This window comes from Crinia signifera, chromosome 2 (genome assembly GCF_055691185.1).
Source record: "Crinia signifera chromosome 2, ASM5569118v1, whole genome shotgun sequence".
NCBI classification, from domain to species: Eukaryota; Metazoa; Chordata; class Amphibia; order Anura; family Myobatrachidae; genus Crinia; species Crinia signifera.
This window is the reverse complement of record NC_139218.1, coordinates 45661210-45684903: the sequence shown is the minus strand read 5'-3', so window position 1 is coordinate 45684903 and position 23694 is coordinate 45661210. Positions and strand designations below refer to the sequence as shown.

Genomic DNA, 23694 nt, shown 5'->3' with positions numbered 1-23694 from the left:
AAGTATTATTCCACCCCTCTGACATCTATTATTGGTGTGCGGGGCATTATACCATCGATACTCCAATTGCTAATACAAGAGCATTGGAAATACCCCCCCTTGCATAGCATCGGAGATATGTTCACTCACATGTGAGCCAGCCTGAACAGTGACCTTGCCAATCACGGCACATCACATTACCTGCCGCTATAGCTCAATATATGGTGTAATGTTATTTGTCTTGATGCCAATAAAAACAACTGTGTATAAGTCACATTACTCTAACGTGGCTCAGGATAAAACGCCATAATTATATGTTTGCCTGCCAACTACTGCTGACACATAGTGTCGATATCACACCTACTGTATCCATCAACAGCTGACCTCCAGATTTAACCACACTTTGCAGGGATGAAATTCGGTTCATTCCCATGAGTGGTCACTATACCACTGTATTACTTATCTCCACATTATTCCCGTTTCTTTGGGTAATTGAGAGATTGAGCAAGAACCGTTAGGCTGTTGCAATTTATCTGTCATTACTTAAGGTGTTCCGAGCAAACTGCAAATTATTATTGACAGTCCACACCTTGGTTTGTCACCCCAAACAAGGCTTATTGGTGACAGGCGCATATATATTTAGCGCACTGTAACAATCACCAGCCTCTACATATTTGTTTGAGCGTCGACATTCCTAAAGTGACGACTTCATTGTCGACACTTGTTAGGATTACAGTTTGTGATACACAGCAGTCCAGGCAGACTTTATTCATCATTTATTGAGACTTCCAGCACTATCTGTCAATCAACACATCCAATTTGATTGAGGATAATTATACAGTGCGCCTCTATATAGGGAACGTGGCCAAATATACAGTGACATTACACTGATACATTTCACTACATTGTAAAGATATTGCGGCCCCTTATTTCTGTATTTGCATTCATGGCTTATTAGTACCGCTTATAGGATCAGAGAGCCACCGTTTTTAAACACAGTGTGTATTTGTTGTATGTGTGTTTTTATATTTCGCCTTCTTAAATAAATCAGTAATAAAAGTTACATTTTATTCGTGTAAGTTCAAGGAGGTGCATCACACACGGACATACTTTCTCTTTACTGTATATGCTTCAATCCCTATGTCCAGTGGTAGCACACCTCCGACAACAAATTGATATTCCATTAGTCATTGTACCAATTGGGGGTCCACCCTTTCTCCTCCTATAGATGAGGATCCTGTGCGAATAGCTAATTTTTGTGTGTTACTATCTACAATTGTAAAGCGCAACGGAATCTGATGCGCTATGTAAGAAACTGTAAATATGTAAAATAAATTAAACAAGACGTTGGGCTGGAGATAACGTTTTATATATATATATATATATATATATATATATATATATATATATATATATATATATGGAAAAGAATAGAGAGCGCTGATATGTCCACCACCTTATTCGGTCTTACATATAATTAGAATTGGACAAATATGGAACATCTGAGCAACTAGTGAATATAAAACAGTTATGTTTTTTATGAAAACAAATCTTTAAATGTAGTAATCCACAATTGCTTGTTCAATTTAAGACGATACAAGGTAAGTCTGAACCCTAAGCGTTTCATCTCAAAGACTTCATCAGGGGTTACACAGATGGGTCATAAATCAAAAGTATGAAGCGAATATGTCCTTTCAGAAGGATTCTTAAATATCCCTTGATCGTCACCCAATATGTGTCGCATGCGGTTCTAGGTGATGCGATGTATAACGGCAAATGCCTCACAGTAGTGACGATCAAATATACAGAAGACAAGTCACATGGGACTTCACGGTGAAAACACAAGAGGCTTGAGTCCACTTAGTGCCAGAAGCTGACTCTGTCAAGGGAACTCCTAGAACAGCAAGTGTTTCGTCAGAGGTATAGGACTTCATCAGTTGGGCGTGGCTAATGTGGTGACATCATTCTTGTGTGTGGCATCTGTGATCCCTGGGGACAGCGTGGAGACGCTACACAACTCTAAGCGGCAAACCGAGGGTGATATGTGACCGCATTATATTTGTGCTGGCAAGCTGTTATACCTAATCTTACATGTATGTGAGCATTTTATTATAAACAGGAATTTGAATATTGAGCTCATTGTGCTCAATATTTCTTTACATATATATACAGGTCGAGTATCCCGTATCCGAATATCCGTTATCCGAATTATTCCGAAATACGGACATTCCAGAAAGTGAAAAAAATTTTTTTTTTTGCTAAAAACTCACTGGGGACATATGTAACAGCATCACTGGGGACATGATATGTAACTGGCACTATATATTTGCAAGACAATGATTGCTTGGCATTGAAATTCAGTGCTGAGATAGTACACACATTTTGTTTCACGTTTTGAAACCTTGTTTTTTGAACAATTAAAATATGTTTGTGTGTATTTTATGTGGTAATAAAATATATTTGTGTGTATATTATGTGTTTATACAGCATAAATGCAAGATACTTCAAAATACATCATTGAAATTTGAAATATTAAAATATTCCGAAATACGGAATAATCCGTTATCCAAAATTCTCCTGGTCCCGAGCATTTTGGATACGGGATACTCAACCTGTATATATATATATATATATATATATACTAGCTGACCCGCCCGGCGTTGCCCGGGAAAACCTTGGGGTTTCTTTATTTACAAAATTGCTGAAAAATGTCATCTTACAGTATGCTGTGCCAAAGATTGCAATTTGTTATAGATTCCACCATAATGTTAGAATGTGTTTGCATTGATACTCAATGACGGCAATGAAATCAGGTGTGGTGTTGTTGTTTGAAACACAACGCTCCTGAGTTGATAACTTGTATGTGTTGATGAATTCCACATCCACTCCTGAGATTTAGCACCTATGACATACCCTCCAACATCTGAGGGTCAGAAATCGGTACAAAATCAGAAAGGGACGTGGTCACACCTCCATTTCTATACTTTGAAATGGTACAGTTTCTAGGGTGTGTAATTACCGGCGTGGGGACCGGGTGGGCGTTACTTACCCCGCCATAATTAATTAAAAATTCACTGCTCACTGCCACTGCACTCCCCTCACCGAACCTGCAGAAGTCTCTGATGTCTGGGGATCTGTAAAGCACATGCACCGGGCATCTCTACCAAACAGTGGGGCAGCCCCTGAGTGTGGGAGCAGGTCCGCGGGCCTGGCCACATGATGTCATGATGCAACGCACGCTACCCGCACCACTGTAATGCCGCACTGGGAATGGGTGCAATGGGCCAAATTCTTCCCTACACCCGCCAGGCCAATCCACTGATCCAGCCATCACAATCATCAATGGGTGCATTGATAAGGTTTAAGTGTAAAATTTGAAGAATAAGACTGAGAAAAAGAATTGCCATGTTACAAAGTGTACAATTTACTCAATAAATCGTGACAAAAAATGTAAGTGTACATAGAATTACAATCATGAAATGAAAGTAGGAATAAAAAATAAGTTCTGATTCAAACTGATAATTGTTTGGATGGGGGTCAGCGGCGTAGCTTTGTTAGGGGCACCCCCCCCGCCGTTAATGGGGGGGCGCCCCCCCCTCCCTGCCCGTCCGGCCGGCCCCCCGTGCCCCCTCCCCCCATTGCCGCATGCTTACCTGTCCGCGCGTCCCGGGTCCCCTCCTGGCTTCAATAAATTCTATGCAGACGGACCACGATAAAATGGCCGCCCCCATACCGCAGACAGTTTCAGAGAACAGTCTGCTTTATGGGTCCGTCTCCATAGCATTGGGGCATGGGGGGCAGGGGGATTACTATAGCACCACAGCCTCCCCAGCGCCACCATATGCACAGCGCCCCCAGCGACCGCGGTGCTATAGTTACGCCACTGATGGGGGTGGGTTGTGAAACAAATCTATAGGTGGGGGTATGGATATTGTTAGCATAATTGGTGTTTGTTACACCTACAGGGGGCCCTCAATTGATGGGTTTTTCACTACAGTGTCACGGTCACAGTGTCACCATAGGGGGTCTTTTAGGGACCCTTTACAATCCTGTAGGTCTCTTCTCCTTGAGCTTACAGTCTCCTTTAATGATAGTCAATCACTGAGGGAGATCGTAGGCTCCAGGAGAAGAGACCAACGGGACTGTAAAGGGGTCACTAAAAGACCACCTGAACCCCAATTGGAAATCCCCCTACGGTGACACTGTAGTGAAAATTTCTCATCAACTGGGGACCACTGTAGGTGTACCAAACACCAATTATGCCCACAATATCCATACCCCCTCCACCTATAGATTTGTTTCGCAACCCACCGCCATCCAAACAATTATCAGTTTGAATCATAATTTATTTTTTTAAACTAAATAAATAAATATATATATTACAAAAATTAAACAACAGACCCACCTTAGGCCAAGGAGGACACTCTGATGATCCCCTAGCTCTTTACATGAATAGATAACCATGCAATGTCTACATGTAACTGCCATGCTACAGCCACAACACCTGTCCACAGGTAGGAGTCCAAGGGGGTCAATCCTATTAACCCCGAAGGGTGCAGATGTTTCGCCGAGTGCGAATCATCATGACACCGGGCACACTTATGGCAGGCCGAATTCGCTGAAAAGAGCTCGCACCTCTATAGGGGTGTGAGCAAATTTCAGTGAATTCAGGCCTGCGAAGGATGCGAGTTAGGGTTAATTTGGGTGCCGTTTTCAGAGTGAAAACGCACCTGAAAGGCAACGCACACTCTTCGGAGTTAATAGGATAGACCCCTAAGTGGGTAAGTAGTCATACGTGTATGTACAATCTAGGTCCCATTCATTTGTCAATTAAAATGCAATTACTGGGAACAAAAATAAATCTAGCAAAAGCACGAATTTTGTAGCCTGGCCTATTAGTGGTTGCAAATCCAGTTTTATAGTTGTTCGGACAACTGAAGAGCTTGTTCTACAGTTCTGTATGTGTCCACTACAAGTAAAATACCTGTTATACAGTGCTACATTGTGGAAAGGAAGATTCTTGTCAACACAAACATTAGCAGGAAACTAAAAACTTACTTTTTGTAACAACACCTTCAAGCCGGATGATATTTGGATGATCAAACTGTCCCATGATACTTGCTTCTCGGAGAAAATCTCTCCGCTGCCTGTCCATATAACCTCCTTTTAGAGTTTTAATGGCCACTGGGATTTCCTTCTTTGTAGGAATCTTCAATCTTCCACTGCACACCTCTCCAAATTCCCCTAAAAGATAACTTGGTATTAATATAAATAGCGCTCATATGGCGGTGTAAATTGTGCAGCCTGTGCTCACAACATTTCTTATGTCATCCCAAAACACGGTAACAATGAGAAATCTTACTCTACTCGCACTATTTATATGTCTGGATGTTGCACAGATCTCCCTGCATCTAGAACAACGTTATCCTTTAATACTGTTCCGACTACGCTACTGTTTAGTACAAGAAATGCAAATGCATAAATCCGCTTTACATTTTTATTAATGAAAACTATTGTTAACTGAGTCACAAAACATAATAACACAATAACATGTCATGCTGAAAATTGGCCCAACTACTGAAAAAAAAAATGATTATATATATATATATATATATATATAAAAACATTGATTAAAAAAAATAAAACTTTCAATACTTTTCATCTGTTACTGTCACTCGAAGATTGCACTAACAAAATAAAAATGGCGGTGGTGCATGTACCACTGCCAACTTTGGTAGCCAACAGGGCAAGCTATTGTCATTATCACTTTGCTGTATTGGACGGAACACATCACTGACCAAAATACATATTTTCACCTGGCAATAGGGCAGTGGTGGCTCCTGCCTTTAGACTTAAGGGGGGGGGGGGGGGGCTGCAATTTCCTGGGTACTGCTAGTTGCAGTCATTAATTATTTGCAGGTTATAAGTTTGATTTGCTCTGTACCAGTGTTTGTGTGCATTTACTGTAAATAAATGATGTACTCATAAGCACACAAACACAGGTACAGTGCAAAATACACACTTTTAATAACTTTAATATAAAGTACACAAAATGATACCCTTAATAAAGATCTACACACACAATTTGGTACTTATGTATTATCTGGGCTCCCATGTTAAATACACCCCATTTTTTCATACCCCTACTATACAACTACGCATGGAGTTGATTTTATATAGTGTGGTGAGCGCAGCGAGCCACCGTGCCCGAAGCGTGGCGAGGGGACGCGGTCTCATAAGAAAAACGGGAGCCCAGATATTACATAAGTACCTACATATTATTAAAATAAAATAAACGTCCATGCACCTCTCTTGTGCAATGCATACTTTCCTACAGCTGCATCATACTGAGTGACTCGCTGAAGTCTGGGCATGCTCACTGCAGAGAATTGCTTCTGGGCTGCACAGGCAGCAGCCCATAGAAGCACTGTAGCTCTGGCGATTTGCACAGAATGGCTTCCTGTTGGAAGCTATTGCTGTTATCCCTCCATGTACTGGCAGCCCAAGAGGGGGAGGAGTTTCCAGCTCTGTGTATGATGAGCAGTAGCAGCTTCCAATAGGAATCTACTACAAGCTGAACTCCTACCCACAGGGTTGGGCTGTTGCTGTGTCTGCCCTGCTGCTTCATGGAGCCTGGTTAGAGGAGGTTACCAGCCTGTCAGAGACACAGACAGCCAGCACCAGAGCTCCAGAGGTGGGGGCGGGGGGGGGGGGGGGGGTGCACATGAGGGGAAGCACCGGAGCTCTGGTGCTGTCTGTCTGTGTCTCTGGTGTTGTGATTTTTACTGTTAACAGGAGCCGCCACTGCAATAGGGCTTATCCCGGGTTAATAAATATGCACCATTGTTTCACTCACTACAAATTGTTAAACTATACAATGTTGAACAATACACAGTGGCTACCAGAGCATGCTAGGAATGATTATTACATTTAGTAAAAATAAAAATAAAATTAAAAAAGAGCTGTGTTTTCTAATAATATCTATTCGAAATTTGGGTCGGCACAAAGGGATGGATTCCGATTTGTATAGTATTTGCATAGAAACAACTGCTCAAAGCCATGCAAATAAAATGTGAATGCAGCAGGATGGATAGCTGCATGCAAGTGGATGTGTAAAGGCCAGTGCGAGAATCGCCGGGGATATGGTCGCCGAGCAACCATATCCCTGTGCGTACGGGGCGACTGTCGCCAGGAGCGCGCTCCCGCCACCAGCCCTGCAATGGCTCCGGCAATCAGCGGCTTCCCGGCGAACAGCTGTGTCCCCCTGCGGCTTCCCCCGGCAGTTTCTCCTTTTCATCAGCGACAAGAGAAAACAGGACACTGAGCAATATATGGCTCAGCAATCATATTGTTCCGTGTGTACGGAGCTTAAGCATACACAACCACTCACATGCTAATGAAGGGATTCTCTTGGCAGGGGGTCGGGTGTTCCGTCAGGCGGCGGGAAGTGTTTACCTGTTCGTTAGGCTGCAAATATACGCAGCCTAGAGTACAGGTGTGAATTAGGCCCTTAGTTCCAATCATCAAAACAATCTCCTATACTGCTAATTATTTATACTGTAGTCTAAAACCGCATGGCTGCTTGGACTTGTGAGGAACGTGAGATCAGCAGATAAAGGCGGGAAATAATAACAAAGAGTCAATTAGTGATACAGTGATAGTGTGATAAGTAGCGCTTAAATCTCTGCTTCAAAGCTTTAATGTTCATTTTTGTTCTTCTTTTTAAAGAAATGGGAAACGTAATGAAAAATATTAAAGTTATTTTGAAAATTGAAATCTTTGCTCAACATTAATTTTTTTTTCTTAAATCACTGAAAGTATGATGAGATATAAATTAAACAATGTGGGATGTAATTGTAAATCATGTCCTCATATCACACCTCTGTATATCACCCTCCTTGGCTACTCATATAGATTTAAAGTTGTTTGGAGGACTGTGTACAGTTAGGGCTGCCGACAGGGGGGTGCTGTGGGTACAGATGTCTCGGGCCCCGGCCTCTGGAAGGGCCCAGGCAGCTCATTTTGCCCACCACAACTCCTCCCCCCCCCCCCCCCGACTGCCTCCGCTGTGCTGCCTGCTTCTTCAATGCAGGACGCCGACGGGCAATTAAAATGCTGCACCGGCTTTTGAGCCAATCATAGTGGCTGCCGGTACACAAGCTCTGATTGGCTCATCAGCCGGTGCTGCATTTTAATTGGCCGCCGGCGTCCTGCTTGAGGAAGCCTGTGCTTCGGGACCTGTGGCAGGAGTTGGATGGTAAGTGAAGGGAGGGGGGGATGATGGAGATGGTGGGGAAATGGGGGGGGACGGGGACCGAAGAGCCCGGATGGGAATCAGTCCCGAGCCCCAAAATTCCTAGTAGCAGCCCTGTGTACAGTAGTGCGTTTAAAAGTTACATTTGCGTCACATTTACTGTATGGTTGAGTACACGGACTCATCTATGTCATACCTTTATAACACCACACCCAATCCTACTGGGTCTCCTCAGCTTACAACAGAGAACTAAATTATCTTTCTGAAATTATGTGAGGCTAAAAATAGTCGTATGAAATATAATTTTTGAAGGATAGAATAGTATTCATGACAGAAAATGACTTCATACTGTGTGTAATATTTCATAATGAGAAATATATTTCCTGGCACCAGTAATATCAATGTGATTTCCCCTTAGATCAACATTACTAGGTTTAAGTATATATCTGTGCATGCTTGTTTCAGTTAAACGCAGGCCTAACCTGTTCATGAATATTACAGTGGTATTTGAAATAATACCATGGGATAAGCCCAGAATGTGGATTATGTTGAAGATAATAACCTTATTCATATATTCCTCTCATTAGGGACCTGGTTTTTATTAGTGCTACTGCGCGTATCTGATGAAAAATTGATGGTAATAATACATGTATGCGGGGGTGTAAGTTCATACTAGAGGCTCGGAGGTAAAACAGATGATGCTCCCCCCCCCAAATGCATCAGTGTGCCCCCCTTCCCACATCCGGTCTGTGCTCCCTTCCCACATGGTAGATGCTAGATCCAAATGGGCTATAGGATCTCTGATGTTAAGGTGCCCATACACTTATTCGATTTGGGCCGGTTTCACCCAATCCTGACAGATCGGGCCAAGAAATTGGCTACTAAATCGGATGCATTTGATGTCCGCCTCAGGTCCGATGCATGGTCCTGTGTGTATCAGACCTGAGTCAGAGGTCGGACCTAATGCCCTCTGACCTCCGACTTGGCTCCCCTCCCCACAGCGGGGAGCGAGGTTGCATGTGATACATTGCAAGGTCGGCAACCCTCCCGGATACCGTGGCACCCCCCGAATCTCCCTGGCCGCATCGGCTTTTCGGGGAGGGGCTAAAGATGCAAACCGTGTCATTTATCCCCGCCCCCTAATGTAGACATCATCAAGGCCCCCCCAGTACTGCAAATCCCGCAATTCATGGGTCCTCGAAGACCCGTGAATTGCGGGATTTGCAGTACTGGGGAGGGGGGCTTGATGACGTCTACATTAGACCCCCAAAGTATCCTCTTCGGGCTTCTCCCAGAGAGGAGACTTTAAAAGTAGGCAACCCTGGCATATTTATATACAGAAAGATGAATTTAATTCAAAATTTATTATTGCTTTGACAGTATTCTATTGGTTTATTTTATCAGGAATATTGTAATCTACAAAAATGAGTTTAGAAATCCCGACAACCATCCGTCCATTTCCCCTTCACAATATCAATGTTTATACTTATGGCCCTGTTGTATTTTGCTCTCAGAATAAAATATAGATACTTACGGTGCAGTTCTTCAACATTATATTTAACCTTCTAACTATCCGAGTAGATTAGATGTTTTATTGTTGGAGAAATTGTGCTGTGTGTTGGTTCAGTTCGCCTACATTATGGCACTGAATTATCATTACGGTGGAAAATCTTCTGCAGTAAACATTTTTTATGTCAGCCAGGCACTTTCTAATACTACGTGAGCTTTAATCAGGGTCCGGAGCGTAATGATGTAATAAGGTGCGGCACAGTGTGCGAGGGAATCGCGTATTATCACTGTGCACAGCAGAAAGCTGCATTACTTTGATAATCAGTGTTTGATGTGGATGGGATATTGTGAATAAAAATTAAGTAATGCTTAGAAAATTATCTAGAATCTAAAATACATTTTGCTTAATAGATTTTTAGATGAACTAACACATTAGTGGAGCTACTTCGCCGCAGTGCTGGGGTGCAACACACAATTACTGTTATAGTTATAATGACATATTAATTCAAGCCGATGTGCTCCACGTAGCGGTGGCATCAAGCCGGAGGATATTAATATGCACTGATACATGGCAATATTGAAATGGGAAAAAATGAGCCGTTTTGTGATAGACACTGTAACCAAATGGAGGGTGACAAATAAAGCGATGTACAGGACTGCTGACGTGTGACGTGGTCATTTGATAAAAATAATTTTGTTTTCTCACAGTTGAGATGAAGTTGTGATGATTATTTTTTGGGGATGATGATAATATTGTCTTCTTAACTGTTCTTTTGGAGGAGAAGATATCACCAACTGCTGGCCAGGGTGGTTAGAAGGGATGCAGTTGAAATCCCGGCGGTCAGAATCCCGACCGTCGAAATCCCGACCGTCGAAATCCCGACCCTTTGTCCCTCTGTGGGTGTCCACGACACCTATAGAGGGAGAATAAATTAGTGTGCTGAGCATATCGAGATTTTGACAGCCGGGATTCCGACCACCAGGATTTCAAACCACTCCCGGTTAGAAGGTTGGTTTGCAGGCAACTGGAAATCCCCATGCATTTCTGTGTGTGTATTTTAGATATACAGTATGTCGTACATATATGGCAGCCAAATTCGAAGGACTTCACCATTGGAAAATCAGAATCCTGAGAATATGGATGCTTAGTAAATTATCCGTATTCTCGGGTCATATTTACGGGCAATCCTGGTCATATCCATATGTAATTGGCCTTCTTAGGTAATTTTCTCCCGGAGAGATGGAGCTGTGAGGACAGAGACTGGAGGTAAGAGCAGATAGGGACTGGGGGAGGGGTAATGGGCAGGGCCGGATTTGGGGGTCAGGCCGCCCCTAGGCACCACACTTTAGTCGTCCCCCCCCCCAGTACCTGGTCGGACCATCCCCAGCACTTAGTCCTGCATCCAGGCTCAGTGCCTCTACTTGGCCGGTCAGCCTCTTCACCTGCTCCCGCAGCCGCCGGTCCTCGTCCTGTAGGTCAGCGACAGAGGAGGAGAGCAGCCCTGCCAGCATGTCTTCCCTTCAGTTCCAGCTGCCTCACCAAGCCCCTGGGACTCCTCCATTTCTGCCTGCAGCGTCCCCCTGTCACCCTCCCACCAGAGGCTCCTGTAGCTGGCAGCCGGCCACACCGACACCTCCGCGCCGGGTACATGGATGTGTGGGAGGGAGACTGCACGCCGGCTCGGGCAGCATTGAGGAGGAAGCACTAGCAGCCGCTACAGCACAGGTACCGCCAGACACCTGTGTGAGCAGGAGCCTTACTGGCACAGGTCACTAGCTCCTGGTCTCTACAGGCATCTGTGCTAGGGTTGATGTCAGTGCTGCCGCTCGGTCATCCGATGCTGCTACCCATAGAGACCCGGAGCTATTAATATGTACCGGGTGAGGGTCCTGGCTGCCTGCCGCCCTGAATTTGTGCCGCCCCTAGGCCTGTGCCTCACGGGCCTAGTGGCAAATCCGGCCCTGGTAATGGGGGGTGTTGAAGAGTTTGTGGACTAAAAAAGGTCACTGATCAAAGTGAAAGTAAAAACTGTCACAGCTCAAAGTACATTGCAGAAGCCATCCCTTTTGACAGTTTTTGTAACTATTGAAAGTATAACTAAAGAGGCAGGTAGAGGTGACTTTGGCTGGCAGTGTCTGGGGGCTGGTTATACTCGTGGGGGGGGGGGGGGGGGGGAAGGGCCATGAAGCTTTTTTAATTTATTTATTACTTTTTCTTATTTTAAACCTAGAAACCTGCATGGATCTGACTGATCTGTGAAGGTTTCAGCAAACTGCGGATGAAAGATGTGATCTGTTCATATTTTGAGCTGAATTCATGGACAAATTCAACCATACGAATGATAGTAAATTTGCCGATCAAAATCAAACTTTTTGGCCATATACAGACGAGTTCTATCGACGGTGTACTCATTTGTACACCCGAATTCAGATGAGCTTGCCATCTATAATACAGCAAATCAGTGAAATTCAGCTGATTGTAAATTAGCCAGAGGCCGGTCCCCAGCGATAATTAAGATCGAATGGGTACATTCGTACCCATTCAATCTTAGTAAATTTCCCCCATAGAATCTGACCTTTAATATACTATATTTGACTCCAGCTGCATTGCAGGTGTCTTTCTTTACAAGATTACTGTACTGTACATTCCATCTTGGTCACAGTACAGGTACAGTCCATAGTATTTGTAATCCTGTTCTGTTTTCTTCAGTTCAATCAAGTCATATATTCAAATTACCATAATTAATGTTGTAATGTAACCAGTGGGCCATGAAATAAGGCAAAATAATGTAATACACCTATGCTAATGTTTCACCGCCTGTGATCTAAATCATTGGCTGCATAAAAACACAGCTTCTGGTGCGAGTCTAATAATGTTATAGTAGTTACAGTATATACCTGTAATAAGTGTCTGATGTTTAGCACTGTTCCTGCCTTCCTTCTCTGTTTATTTTCCCTCGCTGTATAGTCTCTGATCTGTCCTTGCCTAATGTTTCCTCTCCCTTGTCTAGTAAGCTTTCCACCCTATGACTCACGCTGTCTACGTCCACTCTTTCTCTCTCATTAGCTGGTTGCTCTGCAGAGTTCTCCATATAAATGCTGAGCATTTCTTATCTTCTTCTGATGTCAGCGCTTTATACCATCTCTCACAGTAGACGGCCAAGTCACACAACACCAGGGTTCTCCTTCCCCCTTAGCGTGAACATTAATGGTCAGGAATAGTTTGTGCTCTTTTTTCTTCTCTCTCAGTCAGTGGACAGGACAGAGCGTAGCAATGTTTTCACAACACTAAGGGCCAGATGTATCAAGCTTCAAAAAGTGATAAAATGGAGAGTGATAAACGACCAGCCAATCAGCTCCTACCTGCTATGCCACAGGCTGGGTTTGAAACATGAATGGTAGGAGCTGATTGGCTGCTTGTTTATCACTCTCCATTTCATCACTTTGTGAAGCTTGACACATCTGGCACTAGGGCAGATTTATTAAGCTTGGAGAAGAGATAAACTGGAAATAAAGCGGAGAAAAGGTAAAAGGAGATAAAGCACCAGCCAATCAGCTGTGTTTGAAAAAGACAGTTGGGAGTTGATTGGCTGGTGCTTTATCTCCTTTTACCTTTTCTCCGCTTTATCTCCAGTTTATCTCTTCTCCAAGCTCAATAAATCTGCCCCTAAGTAGTTAAATTAGAAGTGACATAGGAGATGCAGTGGTTGATTTCACAAACTAGATCCATACTGCTAGACCAATGTTTTTGTCCCCATGACAATGGCATGGTGCCAGGTGCACATGCTCAGTAGCAATGCTGTGATGTCATCAGGTTGGAGGTTTTACCTCCTGCTGCCTCTGGGTCCTAGCTTCCAGTGGGTATGCAGGATAGGAGACCATGCTTGAGAACACTATTCTCTAATATATATTGGTATATATATATTGGTACTTGTGTATTATCACGGCGCCCATGACCGCGGATTGCATTATATGCAAATCGTATGCAAATATTGCATGCAATTTGCATACGATTCGCATACGATGCGATTTAGCACACCACCACTATCCACGTCAGCCTGAAGCTTGGTCTAGGGGATGCTGTACACGTCCTCTTGACCTGTTCATACCCCCACTATAAACGTCGGCGTGGCGTTGACTTTATAAAGTGTGTCCAGCGCAGCGTGCCACCGAGCCCGAAGCGTGGCGAGCGGACGCGTAAAACGAGCCCGAAGCGAGGCGAGCTCCGTGAGGGGACGCGGAATACATGTCAAATAATCCACAGACCCTCTCGTTTTCAGCTTCCGCTCGCCACGCTTCGGGCTCGGTGGCTCGCTGTGCTCGCCACACTTTATAAAGTCAAGTCCACGCCGCCGTGGATAGTGGGGGTATGAACAGGTCGGGAGGACGCGTACCGCGTCCGCTCGCCATGCTTCGGGCTGACGTGGCTAGTAGTGGTGTGCTAAATCGCATCGTATGCAAATCACATGCGATATGGCATGCGATAAGGCATGCGATAAGGGCACTGGATAAGATCCGCGGGCATGGGCGCCGTGATAATACACAAATACCTATATAATTATTATAATAAGGTTGTATAGCCCATCCACAACTGTGGGTTCTTCTCTACTGGAAGAGACTGACAGAGGGATTGTTAAGGGGTACCTGCAGATATTAAGGCAAACAAGATTTAAGGTATTATAAACACTGCTCATAAGGATTGATCATTCCGGACATTGTGGAACCCATGCCTAAACTCAATGATGTCTCCCAACACCCACATGCGCTTTCTAAGCAGGTACTGCAACAAATTACTCTTTATGTGGCAGAATATAGGGTACTTGTTTCCTAGCACGGCCACAACGATCATAATCGCGTTCATCGGGGGTAAAATCAGGGCCATCGCGGGCATCGCATGCGCAAAAAAATCGGGTGTGATGGGCCAGACGCGATGCCCGCGATTTCCCCATAGAGAACAATGTTAAATGCCTCAATTTACCCGCGATGACCACGATATCCCATAGGAAACAATGTGAAATGGCTCAATTTACCCAAATTATCATAGGAACAATGGTAAATGGGCAAAAACACCCCTGAACATTGAAATGTCCCCCCAAAAGTAGTTTACGCCACCACGTGATCAACGTGAACCCGAAGCGTGGCGAGCGCAGCGAGCCCGCGAGGGGTGGCGGTTCGCGTCCTCCGACCTTTTCATACCCCTACTATCCACTAGGGCGTGGAGTGAGAATAGAATAGTGTGGGGAGCGCAGCGAGCCACCGAGCCCGAAGCGCGTCGAGCGCAGCGAGCCCCGCAAGGGGACGCGGATACCTGTGAAGCCCGCGAAGGGACGCGTTTACCTGTGAAGGTATCCGCGTCCCCTCGCGGGGCGCGCTGCGCTCGCCACGCTTCGGGCTCGGTGGCTCGCTGCGCTCCCCACACTATTCTATTCTCACTCCACGCCCTAGTGGATAGTGGGGGTATGAAAAGGTCGGAGGACGCGTACCGCCTCCCCTCGCGGACTCGCTGCGCTCGCCACGCTTCGGGTTCACGTTCATCGCGGAGTGGCGTGAACTACTTTTGGGGGGACATTTCACTGGTCAGGGGGGTTTTTTGGGCTTTCTGGCCCATTTACCATTCTTCCCTATGATGATTTGGGTAAATTGACCCATTTAACATTGTTTACTATGGGAAATCGGGGTCATCGCGGGTAAATTGAGGCATTTAACATTGTTCCCTATGGGGAAATCGCGGCCATCGCGGGTGGACCATTTAAGCATTTTTAGGCGCACACGACGCGACCGACCCGATTTTTCACTATTTTCAATGCATTTCAATGGAAAAATCGGGGGCATCGCGTCGGTCGCGTCGCAGGCCACTAAAATTACCCCCGATGGCCAAGATTTGTGGCCGTACTAGGAAACAAGTACCGAATATAGCATCTGATACTTGCTGGATATGACTCTAGGGTAAAAAAAAAGTATTTACTGATAAAGTAGAGATACTTGTTAGCAATGGCATTGCAATAGAGCTTGTAGATGTCAGGCATTCGTGAGTCGTCACCCGGGGTGGATTGGCCACAGACCTTACAGGGAACATTCCTGGTAGGACAATGCACCTGCACCTTACTTGTCAACAAGCGACTTATTGTTTTTAAGTTGTGGCCCTGCTCAGAGTAGTGGCACGGGCCCCTTCCTGTCTCCCACACAAACCACTTTGCTAGTTCACTGAGCAGAGTACCTGACACTGCAAATACTCATCTAAGGCAGGCATCCATCTATATCCATTGTGACATCTGTTAAAAGGACACAAGTGGGTGCTGTGTAGGGTGTAACAATTTCTGGGTGTTTCTGGGCTCCACTTGGGGAGGGGTGGGGCCATTTGTGATATTCAGACGATTATGGTAGTAATGAAGGGGTTAATTAGGAGTCCTGCACTAAAGACAAGATATGGTGTGACACTGAATTGAATGCACAGGGTAAAGGTGAAGAAATAAACGAAATGTATTCAGCACAATGTAACAAACATGTTCCCAATTGTCAAATGTGCATCTAAAACGTGTTGGGGATGGGGAGGGGGGTGTGCAGTGGCGTAACTATAGAGGGTGCAGGGGATGCAGTTGCTATGGGGCCCGGCAGCTTTGGGGGCCCGAGGCAATCCCCTGCACCCTCTACATTGTTTTATAAACTTATCCCTGCTACCGCACGCCAGGTGAGGAGGGTGGAGGAGGAAAGCATAGGAGGATGGATTTACAATTCAAAACCGGAAGCAGCGTCAGCGGTGCGCGGCTGACTGGCACACCACTGGCTTGTCAGCCACACGCCCCTGCTTGCACTGTTACAGCAGCCGCCTGACAAGTGTGCGGACGGAGTGGAGGCGGTTGCTGAAGCAGGAGAGGCTGTTCCGAGAGACAGAGAAGCGGAGATGAGAGAAGCTCCGCTGCGGGGGAGAGGAGATGAGAGAAGCTCCTTCTGCAGGGGGAAGGCGGATGAATGGATAGACGCTGCTGCCGGTAGAGACAGAGAAGAAGGAGAGGGGGAGAAGCTGCATCAAGGTGGGCCAGTCTGGAGGAGGGGGGTGTCTGGCCTGTGCCGAGGGCTGCTGGTGAGGCTGCAATAGTAAGTGCTGTATGGAGTCTCTGCAGAAACTGCCTAGTCATTTGTGTAAACTATAGGGCTCTGTCTATTTATCTGTCCTTCTGTACCCCATCCTGCCATTCCACCCATCTATGTCCCCTCCCATCGACCCACCCATCTATGCCCCTTCCATCCATCTGTCTCTGCTCCTTCCATCCGTCTGTCTTTCTATGCCCTTTCCTGTCCATATATCTGTCTATGGTTCTTTTGTCAGTCCCCCTCCTGTTCCTATGTCTTTGCCCCGTCCACCTTTCTATGCTCCTTCTGTCCATCTATGCCCCCTCTAATCTGTTCATCTGTGCTCCCTCCCATCTATCCGTCTATTCTCCTTCCATCAGTCTGACTGTCTATGCCTGCCCTTTTTGTCTTTCTATCTGTCTATGCCCATCCAGTCTGTCCGTCTATGCCCCCATATGATACTCTGTCCATCCATAGGTCTGTCCATGCCTTCCTCGTCTATCTGTCAATCTATACCTTTACCTCCTGCTCGCTCTTTCTCCCTCTCTCTTGTTCCTGTATTTTTCTCTCTCTAACACTGTGTCTCTCTCTCATTCCATCTTTTTCCACGAAGATACTGTCTTTTTTACTCTCTCTTAGGGTGGGATGTACTAAAGGGAAAATGCTGTAAAGCGGGAGTTTTACCGCATTTTCCTATGTACCATTACCCGTCCACCCCGTCTCTGCCTGGCAGGGTATCGCCACCCTCTGGGTGGCGATACCCTATAGAAGCCTATGGGCTTCTATCGCCGCCTGTGCGACCCCCCCTCCCATCCTCCATCGATCTTGTCCTCCCCCAGCAGGTGTCACAGCTGGGAGGACATCCGGCTGCAGGGGGGAGGAGACACAGGAGGACACTGACAGCCGCCGGGATGTGACGCAGACCCCCACACACCACATTACAGGTATCGCGGGGGTCTCCTTCACCGCAACCCAATGCTAGCCGCATATGTTAGTACATATGCGGTAGCATCGCGGCGGCTGGTAGGCGAGGGGCAGTGATTTATATTAATACATCCTGCCCTTACTATCTCCTTTCTGTCTTTTTCTTGTAGTGATAAAGGTTGGGGGGCCCCTTTTAAAATTTTGCTACTGGGCCCGCAGAGATCTAGTTACGCCTCTGGGGGTGTGTGTGCGTGGGGTGCAGCCAGGGCACCTGGAGCTCATGTCACGGCGTCCATCTCCCCCCACCCCCACGCAATCGTGTCGGGGGTGCCATTAGGAGGTGCCTGTGCACCGCTGGCACCCCCTGTGCGCACACCTATGGGCCGGGATGTACTAACTACTGCTGCCGCAGAAAGTGCCCTTCTCTGGCTTTTTCTTTGTATACCTTACCGCCTCCCCACTGCCCGCGCTGACCGTCTGCAGGTCCTCTATAGTCACAGCAGTGTCTCTGCTACCGCCCTCTCTCCGCAGCGGGCCAGTCTACTGCTGCTGTGCGCGATGTGACATTTCTGGCGCACAAGAGGGGTCGAGTCCATGTCGAGCGCCGGGCCAGAGTGAGCATGTCTGGAGTTCGGGACGTCTGCGCATGCGGCCCACATGTTCATGGCGGCAGCAGACTGGCCCGCTGCGGAGAGGAGGCGGTAGCAGAGATGCTGCCGTCCCTATAGAGGACCTGCAGATGGTCATCACAGGTGGGGTGGAGGCGGTAAGGTATGCAAAGAAAAAGCCATGATCGCGGAGAAGGACACTTTCCGCAGCAGTAGTAGTTAGTACATCTCGCCTATGGCTGGCCACAGCAGGGGGCGCCCTGCAAACCATTGGCGCCCGGAGCACAAGCTCTGCCAGCGCCACAAAAGGGGTCTGTGGTCTGATTGCACTCAAAATTAGTCAGTGTGGGCAACAGTACTGTATAAATGGAATGGGGGTAGGTAACTGCGCTCGCGTTTTTCCGCAGCCTTAACAAAGAGTGACCCGCTCAAAACGCGTTGGATGCTGGGAGCGTGAGCCGGAAACAGGCTACCCCTAGAACAAGCCGGACGGAGGACCGGGAGACGGATACGCCACACATCATCTGGACGAACACCGCACTGAACCTGCTAGAGGAGAGGTATTGGTAGGGACAGTGTAGGTCTTAGGCGTGATCCCCGGAAACCATCCACAAACCCAAAAACAAAACTCACTCCTAAAAGGAGCTGTAAACATTTTATTACTAACCCCCCCTTTTTCCTTACAGGCAAACACAGTGTTTTACTTTATGCTTTATGTTTTAACCCCAATTTCCTTTCCCACATAAGCTCCTTAAATACCCAAAGCAAGTACTGTATAAATGTTTTCCAGAGTCCGGAGTGGGTAAGTAACCAATTGTCCAGCAAGGTGGTGGGATGAAGAGGTGAAGAGTCACTGTTGACTCACTTTCCTTGACCCAACAGTGACTCCACCTCTTCATCCACCACCTTGCTGGACAATTGGTTACTTACGCACTCCGGACTCTAGAAAACATTTATAAAGTACTGTTGCCCACACTGACTAATTTGAGTGCAATCAGACCACACACCCCTTTTCAGGCACAGTGGTGATTTGCCCACTCAACTCAATACCTTGTACACACCCAGATTTCCTTTTCCTCCCATCTTGCAAGGCATTGAGAACCCCCCCCCCCCCCTTATCACCAAAATGTTTTAGACGCACATTTGACAAATGGGAACATGTTTGTTACATTGTGCTGAATACATTTTGTTTATTTCTTCACCTTTACCCTGTATATTCAATTCAGTGTCACACCATATCTTGTCTTTAGCGCAGGACTCCTAATTAACCCCTTCATTGCTTATTCTACAGAGGGCGGCCTCCCTCTCCCTATAGTAGACCAGCAGCTACCTAGTATTGCATTTAGAGAGCGCCATCCCTCCACCTGTGAGCATGATTATGGTAGTAAGTTGTTTGTCTGCTTGATGGATGAAATCCCTAGCAACGAGCTTGCAACCCCTGGCAATGAGCATAAAACCACTGGCAATGAGCATGAAACCGTTGGCAACGTGCATGTAACTCCTAGCACCGGGGATAGCAAAATTTCTAGTTACGCCACTGATGCACAGATGCGATAAACCCTTAATAAATCATAAGCATAGTAAAGACATGTATGATTACTATTTATATACAGGTGTAGGAATCATATCACATATGTTTTTATGAATGTATAAGAAGTAATAAAAAAATATATATTATTTGTTATTACAGTAACCATAGCAATATGTTGAGACTCAGGGCTGGTGTTATTAGGCGGCTGCTTTTGGATTTAATATTACTGTCTTTTTAAATTTCAAGGCCAAAACCACCACGAGTGCGAACGATTGGTAACTGTAGTCCTCAGAGTCTGGTCCCCGGCAGGCGCCAAGGCCTTGCAACGCCCCAGCATAGAAGATTTAATTGTTAAATTAACATATCAAGACTAGCCTAAATAACCATATTGCAAGTAAACGGTGTATAATCCATATATAATTCTTAATTTTTGTAGTCAGGGCTATGAAACCGTTGAATAAAATAGGGTCATAAGTTCAAATACGCAAGAAAATTACTGACGTTCATCAATAGCACAATAGGCAATATGGCTATGTACAGGAGAAGTCATACAAAGTTTAAGGCTGCAAAGCGCACATTGGAGTCTTTATTTCTACCTTGTGGGATGCACTAATAGCCTATCAAGACACAGAATCTGCTGTGAGATGTTTGCTGTTAAGTATTTATTTTTTTGTTTTTAATTAAAATATACCAATCAAGAGGTTATTTACACTAAATACTTCCCATGTGTAAAATGATAATAAAAGGCAAATTTTTTCCCTGATATAAAACAAAGAACATTCCGTAGTATTTTAAATCTAAAACGAGTGGCACAGAAAATCTCAGTAGAGCGTAGTGTCTGAAAAACTCATTGTGGGTGTGCAGGGCCGGCGCCACCACTAGGCAGCTCTAGGCATTTGCCTAGGGCGCCGGCACCTGGAGGGCGGCAGTTCGCCCCTCACCCCCAGCGAACTGTGGAAAAAACTTGCGCCCCAGCATCCCTGCAGTGCTGCTGGACCGGTCAGGGGTGTCCGTGCCGTGGGGGAACCTGCGGCGCCGTCATGTGTATAAAGCTGGCTGCGGCCGGCGGGGTCCCTTTAGTGAATAGAAAATAACTAGCGATATGCGCGCGGCGGCGCGGGAAGCGCTAGTTATTTTCTATTCACTACAGGGACCCCGCCGGCGGCAGCCAGCTTTATACACATGACGGCGCCGCAGGTACCCCTCGGACACCCCTGACCGGTCCAGCAGCACTGCAGGGACGCAAGTTTTTTCAACAGGTACCACCCCCCTCCCCCCGGCACCGGGGCGCCCCCACCCCGACTCGCCTGGGGCGCTCCGGTGCCTTGCACCGTCCCTGTGGGTGTGAGGATACTATGGGGTATATTCAATGCGGCCGGCAAGGGTTTTTTTATGGCGAGGATGGCTTGTTTTTGGGGAGGATCCCCAAAAACAAGCTATCCTTGCCGTTAAACCCCCGCACCGGCCGCTCACCCTGTTCAACATTCCGGTGGAATCCTCACTGTCAGAGGCAAGGTTCTTGGCTTATGCAGGGAGCCCGCTGCATTTAGCCGCGGGCCTCACCATTTTGACTGCCGCACATTCCGTTTCCACCTTACTGTAAAAACCCAGCGAGGTGGAAATGATGGGTACAGGGGGGTCAGTTGAATACTGACCCGTGAGCTGTGACGGCGAGCAATCGGCACTGCTCGCTGTCACAGCTAAAGAGTCTCAACCTAATGTATGTCAACCTTCATTGTGTCAACCTAGCGACCATATCCCCTGCCTTGTATGCACGATAATAGGAGCAATGTGGAAATACAGATGTAGCCATCCACCATGATGCATATGCAAGTGTGAACAGATCGCAACAGTGAATAGGTGTGCACAGCAGCGACTATTCACACCCTCATTTGCACAATGTAAAGTCTATGGGTTGCGACTGCAAATACGCAAGTAGCCGATAACTACAGCATCAACAGAGGCCGGGAATCTCCTTCCATGCATGGAAATCCCGAGATCCTGGGAAACGGAGGCCATCATCGTCCCCTCTCTGCACCCAATGGCATCAGACTGTTAATCACTGACACCATTGTGCAACCGACTTCATAGACTCACACTGCACATGTGCACTACAGGTCTGGTCGGTGAATATGGGATAATACGGGAGGGAGTAGGGGGAAGTGGGAAGATACCGGCACACAAGCCTGTCAAAATTCATTCAAGGGTGAGAATCACAGAATACAGTCTGTCCACAATGATTAGAGTAGCGTACCTTGGTACATTTCACTGGTCCCAGGTCTGATGGAAGGGCCCAGGCCCTGTTACTCACTTCCAACCATTCCAGAGAGCTGATCAGTCAGAGAGAGAGAGGATTGGTTGCCGCTGGAGACAGCCTCTCTCCCCAGCCCAGCACATGCTGCTCAGTGCTGTGTGCTGAGCTGTGGAGAGAGGCAACCCCTCTCCTGTTGGCTACGTCCCCTCAGTTTACCGGGGGCCCGTCAGGGCTGTAAGCACCCCTGTCTAGAAATGTTGGGCTGTGACTTTCTTTAACCCCACAATAATTGGTTTTGGACATGTACAAAGTAGCAGATGAAGCACGCTGGAGCTTGGGAGTGCTGGATTACATAGATAAGCGTGTAGTAAATTCTCACTATCAGATTTGCCAAGCACAGGAAATGATTAACATACAAAATTACCGAAAACATTATTTCTCCTTACCTGCTCCAATCACTCTTTCAATACGAATTCTAGATGGGTCAATCTCTTTCGCAAACTCATGGACAGCTAAGGATGGGTCTTCATATGTGTCTGGGTCAATATAGGTTTTTGCACCTGGGAACCTCACTGGGGAAAAAAATAAAAAAATGTCAATTTACAAAGTGTCTACAAAATACAACAAGTCCCTGGAGGTTTGCCTGATTTTTATGATGGTGTACTGTGCACAATTTCCTGTAGGCTGTTATGGACCCTGGGGGTCATTCTGGTTGGCACACTAAGCAGCGAAACTTCGCTACCACATGACGTCAGCACCCGCCCCCCTTTTCGGTGAACAGCGGCGCCTTTTTCACTGACTTATTTCTGAAAAGGGGAAGAAATAATTTGATGGTCGGCATTGTTCTGAGACTCATCCCCACGCATGTTTCTGAGGGGATGCAGGCAGCGCAGATGGCAGTGGGCATTGGGGCGGTGGCCGGCGCTTACCCGCTCACTAAGCAGCATCTGAATCAGGCCATGGGTAAGGAAATATCAGTCACAGGAGAGATGAGCTGCACTTAGTATACTGTATATAAAACAATAATAAGAGTATGTATTTTTACATAAAACTGATTGTGTAAGGAATCTAATTAGCCACTTTGGCCTCGATAATAATAATAATAATAATAATAGTATTATAATATTAATACTGTGCTAGTACACGGGCCCTCATTGTTTAGTATGTGGAATAGTACAGTCTTGAATAGTGTTTTATTTGCGAATTCCCTTGGCTCTCTCATCCTGTCCAGTAAATCTAACCATTCATAATGCAGGAAAAAGATAATGTAGACAACAGCGTCTAACAAAAAGCCGCATCTAGATAATAACAGACAAGCGAGACACTGCCCAGAGGAGTTTACACCCTAGTGTTATAATAGGTGACTTCCAGGCATGACGGGATAAGAAGTGCATGTATTATTATGGATGGAACAGAGGTCAAGTGCTTCTAGAGTCAATTGTGCATGATGAATAATTTAAACCGATGCTTCAAATACTAGGTACATTTCCAGGGCTTTAAATGCACAGAGAGTGGATCTGATGCTTATACACAAATCCCAGTTTACAGAGAGGAAGTTCTGCAG

The 23694-nt window shown here is 46.2% G+C and overlaps 1 protein-coding gene across 4 annotated transcripts in view; it reads right to left on the bottom strand.

Moving 5' to 3' along the window:
- The window catches only part of EPHA6 (EPH receptor A6), a 698400-nt gene that overhangs the window by 135070 nt on the left and 539636 nt on the right, over positions 1–23694 (bottom strand). For all 4 annotated transcript variants that reach the window (XR_014470285.1, XM_083171949.1, XM_083171946.1 and 1 more), the window contains 2 exons: positions 22577–22702; positions 5038–5223 (listed from right to left, as the gene is read on the bottom strand). Coding sequence is in view for 3 of the 4 variants with exons in the window: in XM_083171949.1 (XP_083028075.1) it covers positions 5038–5223; positions 22577–22702 (312 nt within the window). In the remaining variant the exon portion in view is untranslated. The remainder of the gene's footprint in view (positions 1–5037; positions 5224–22576; positions 22703–23694) is intronic.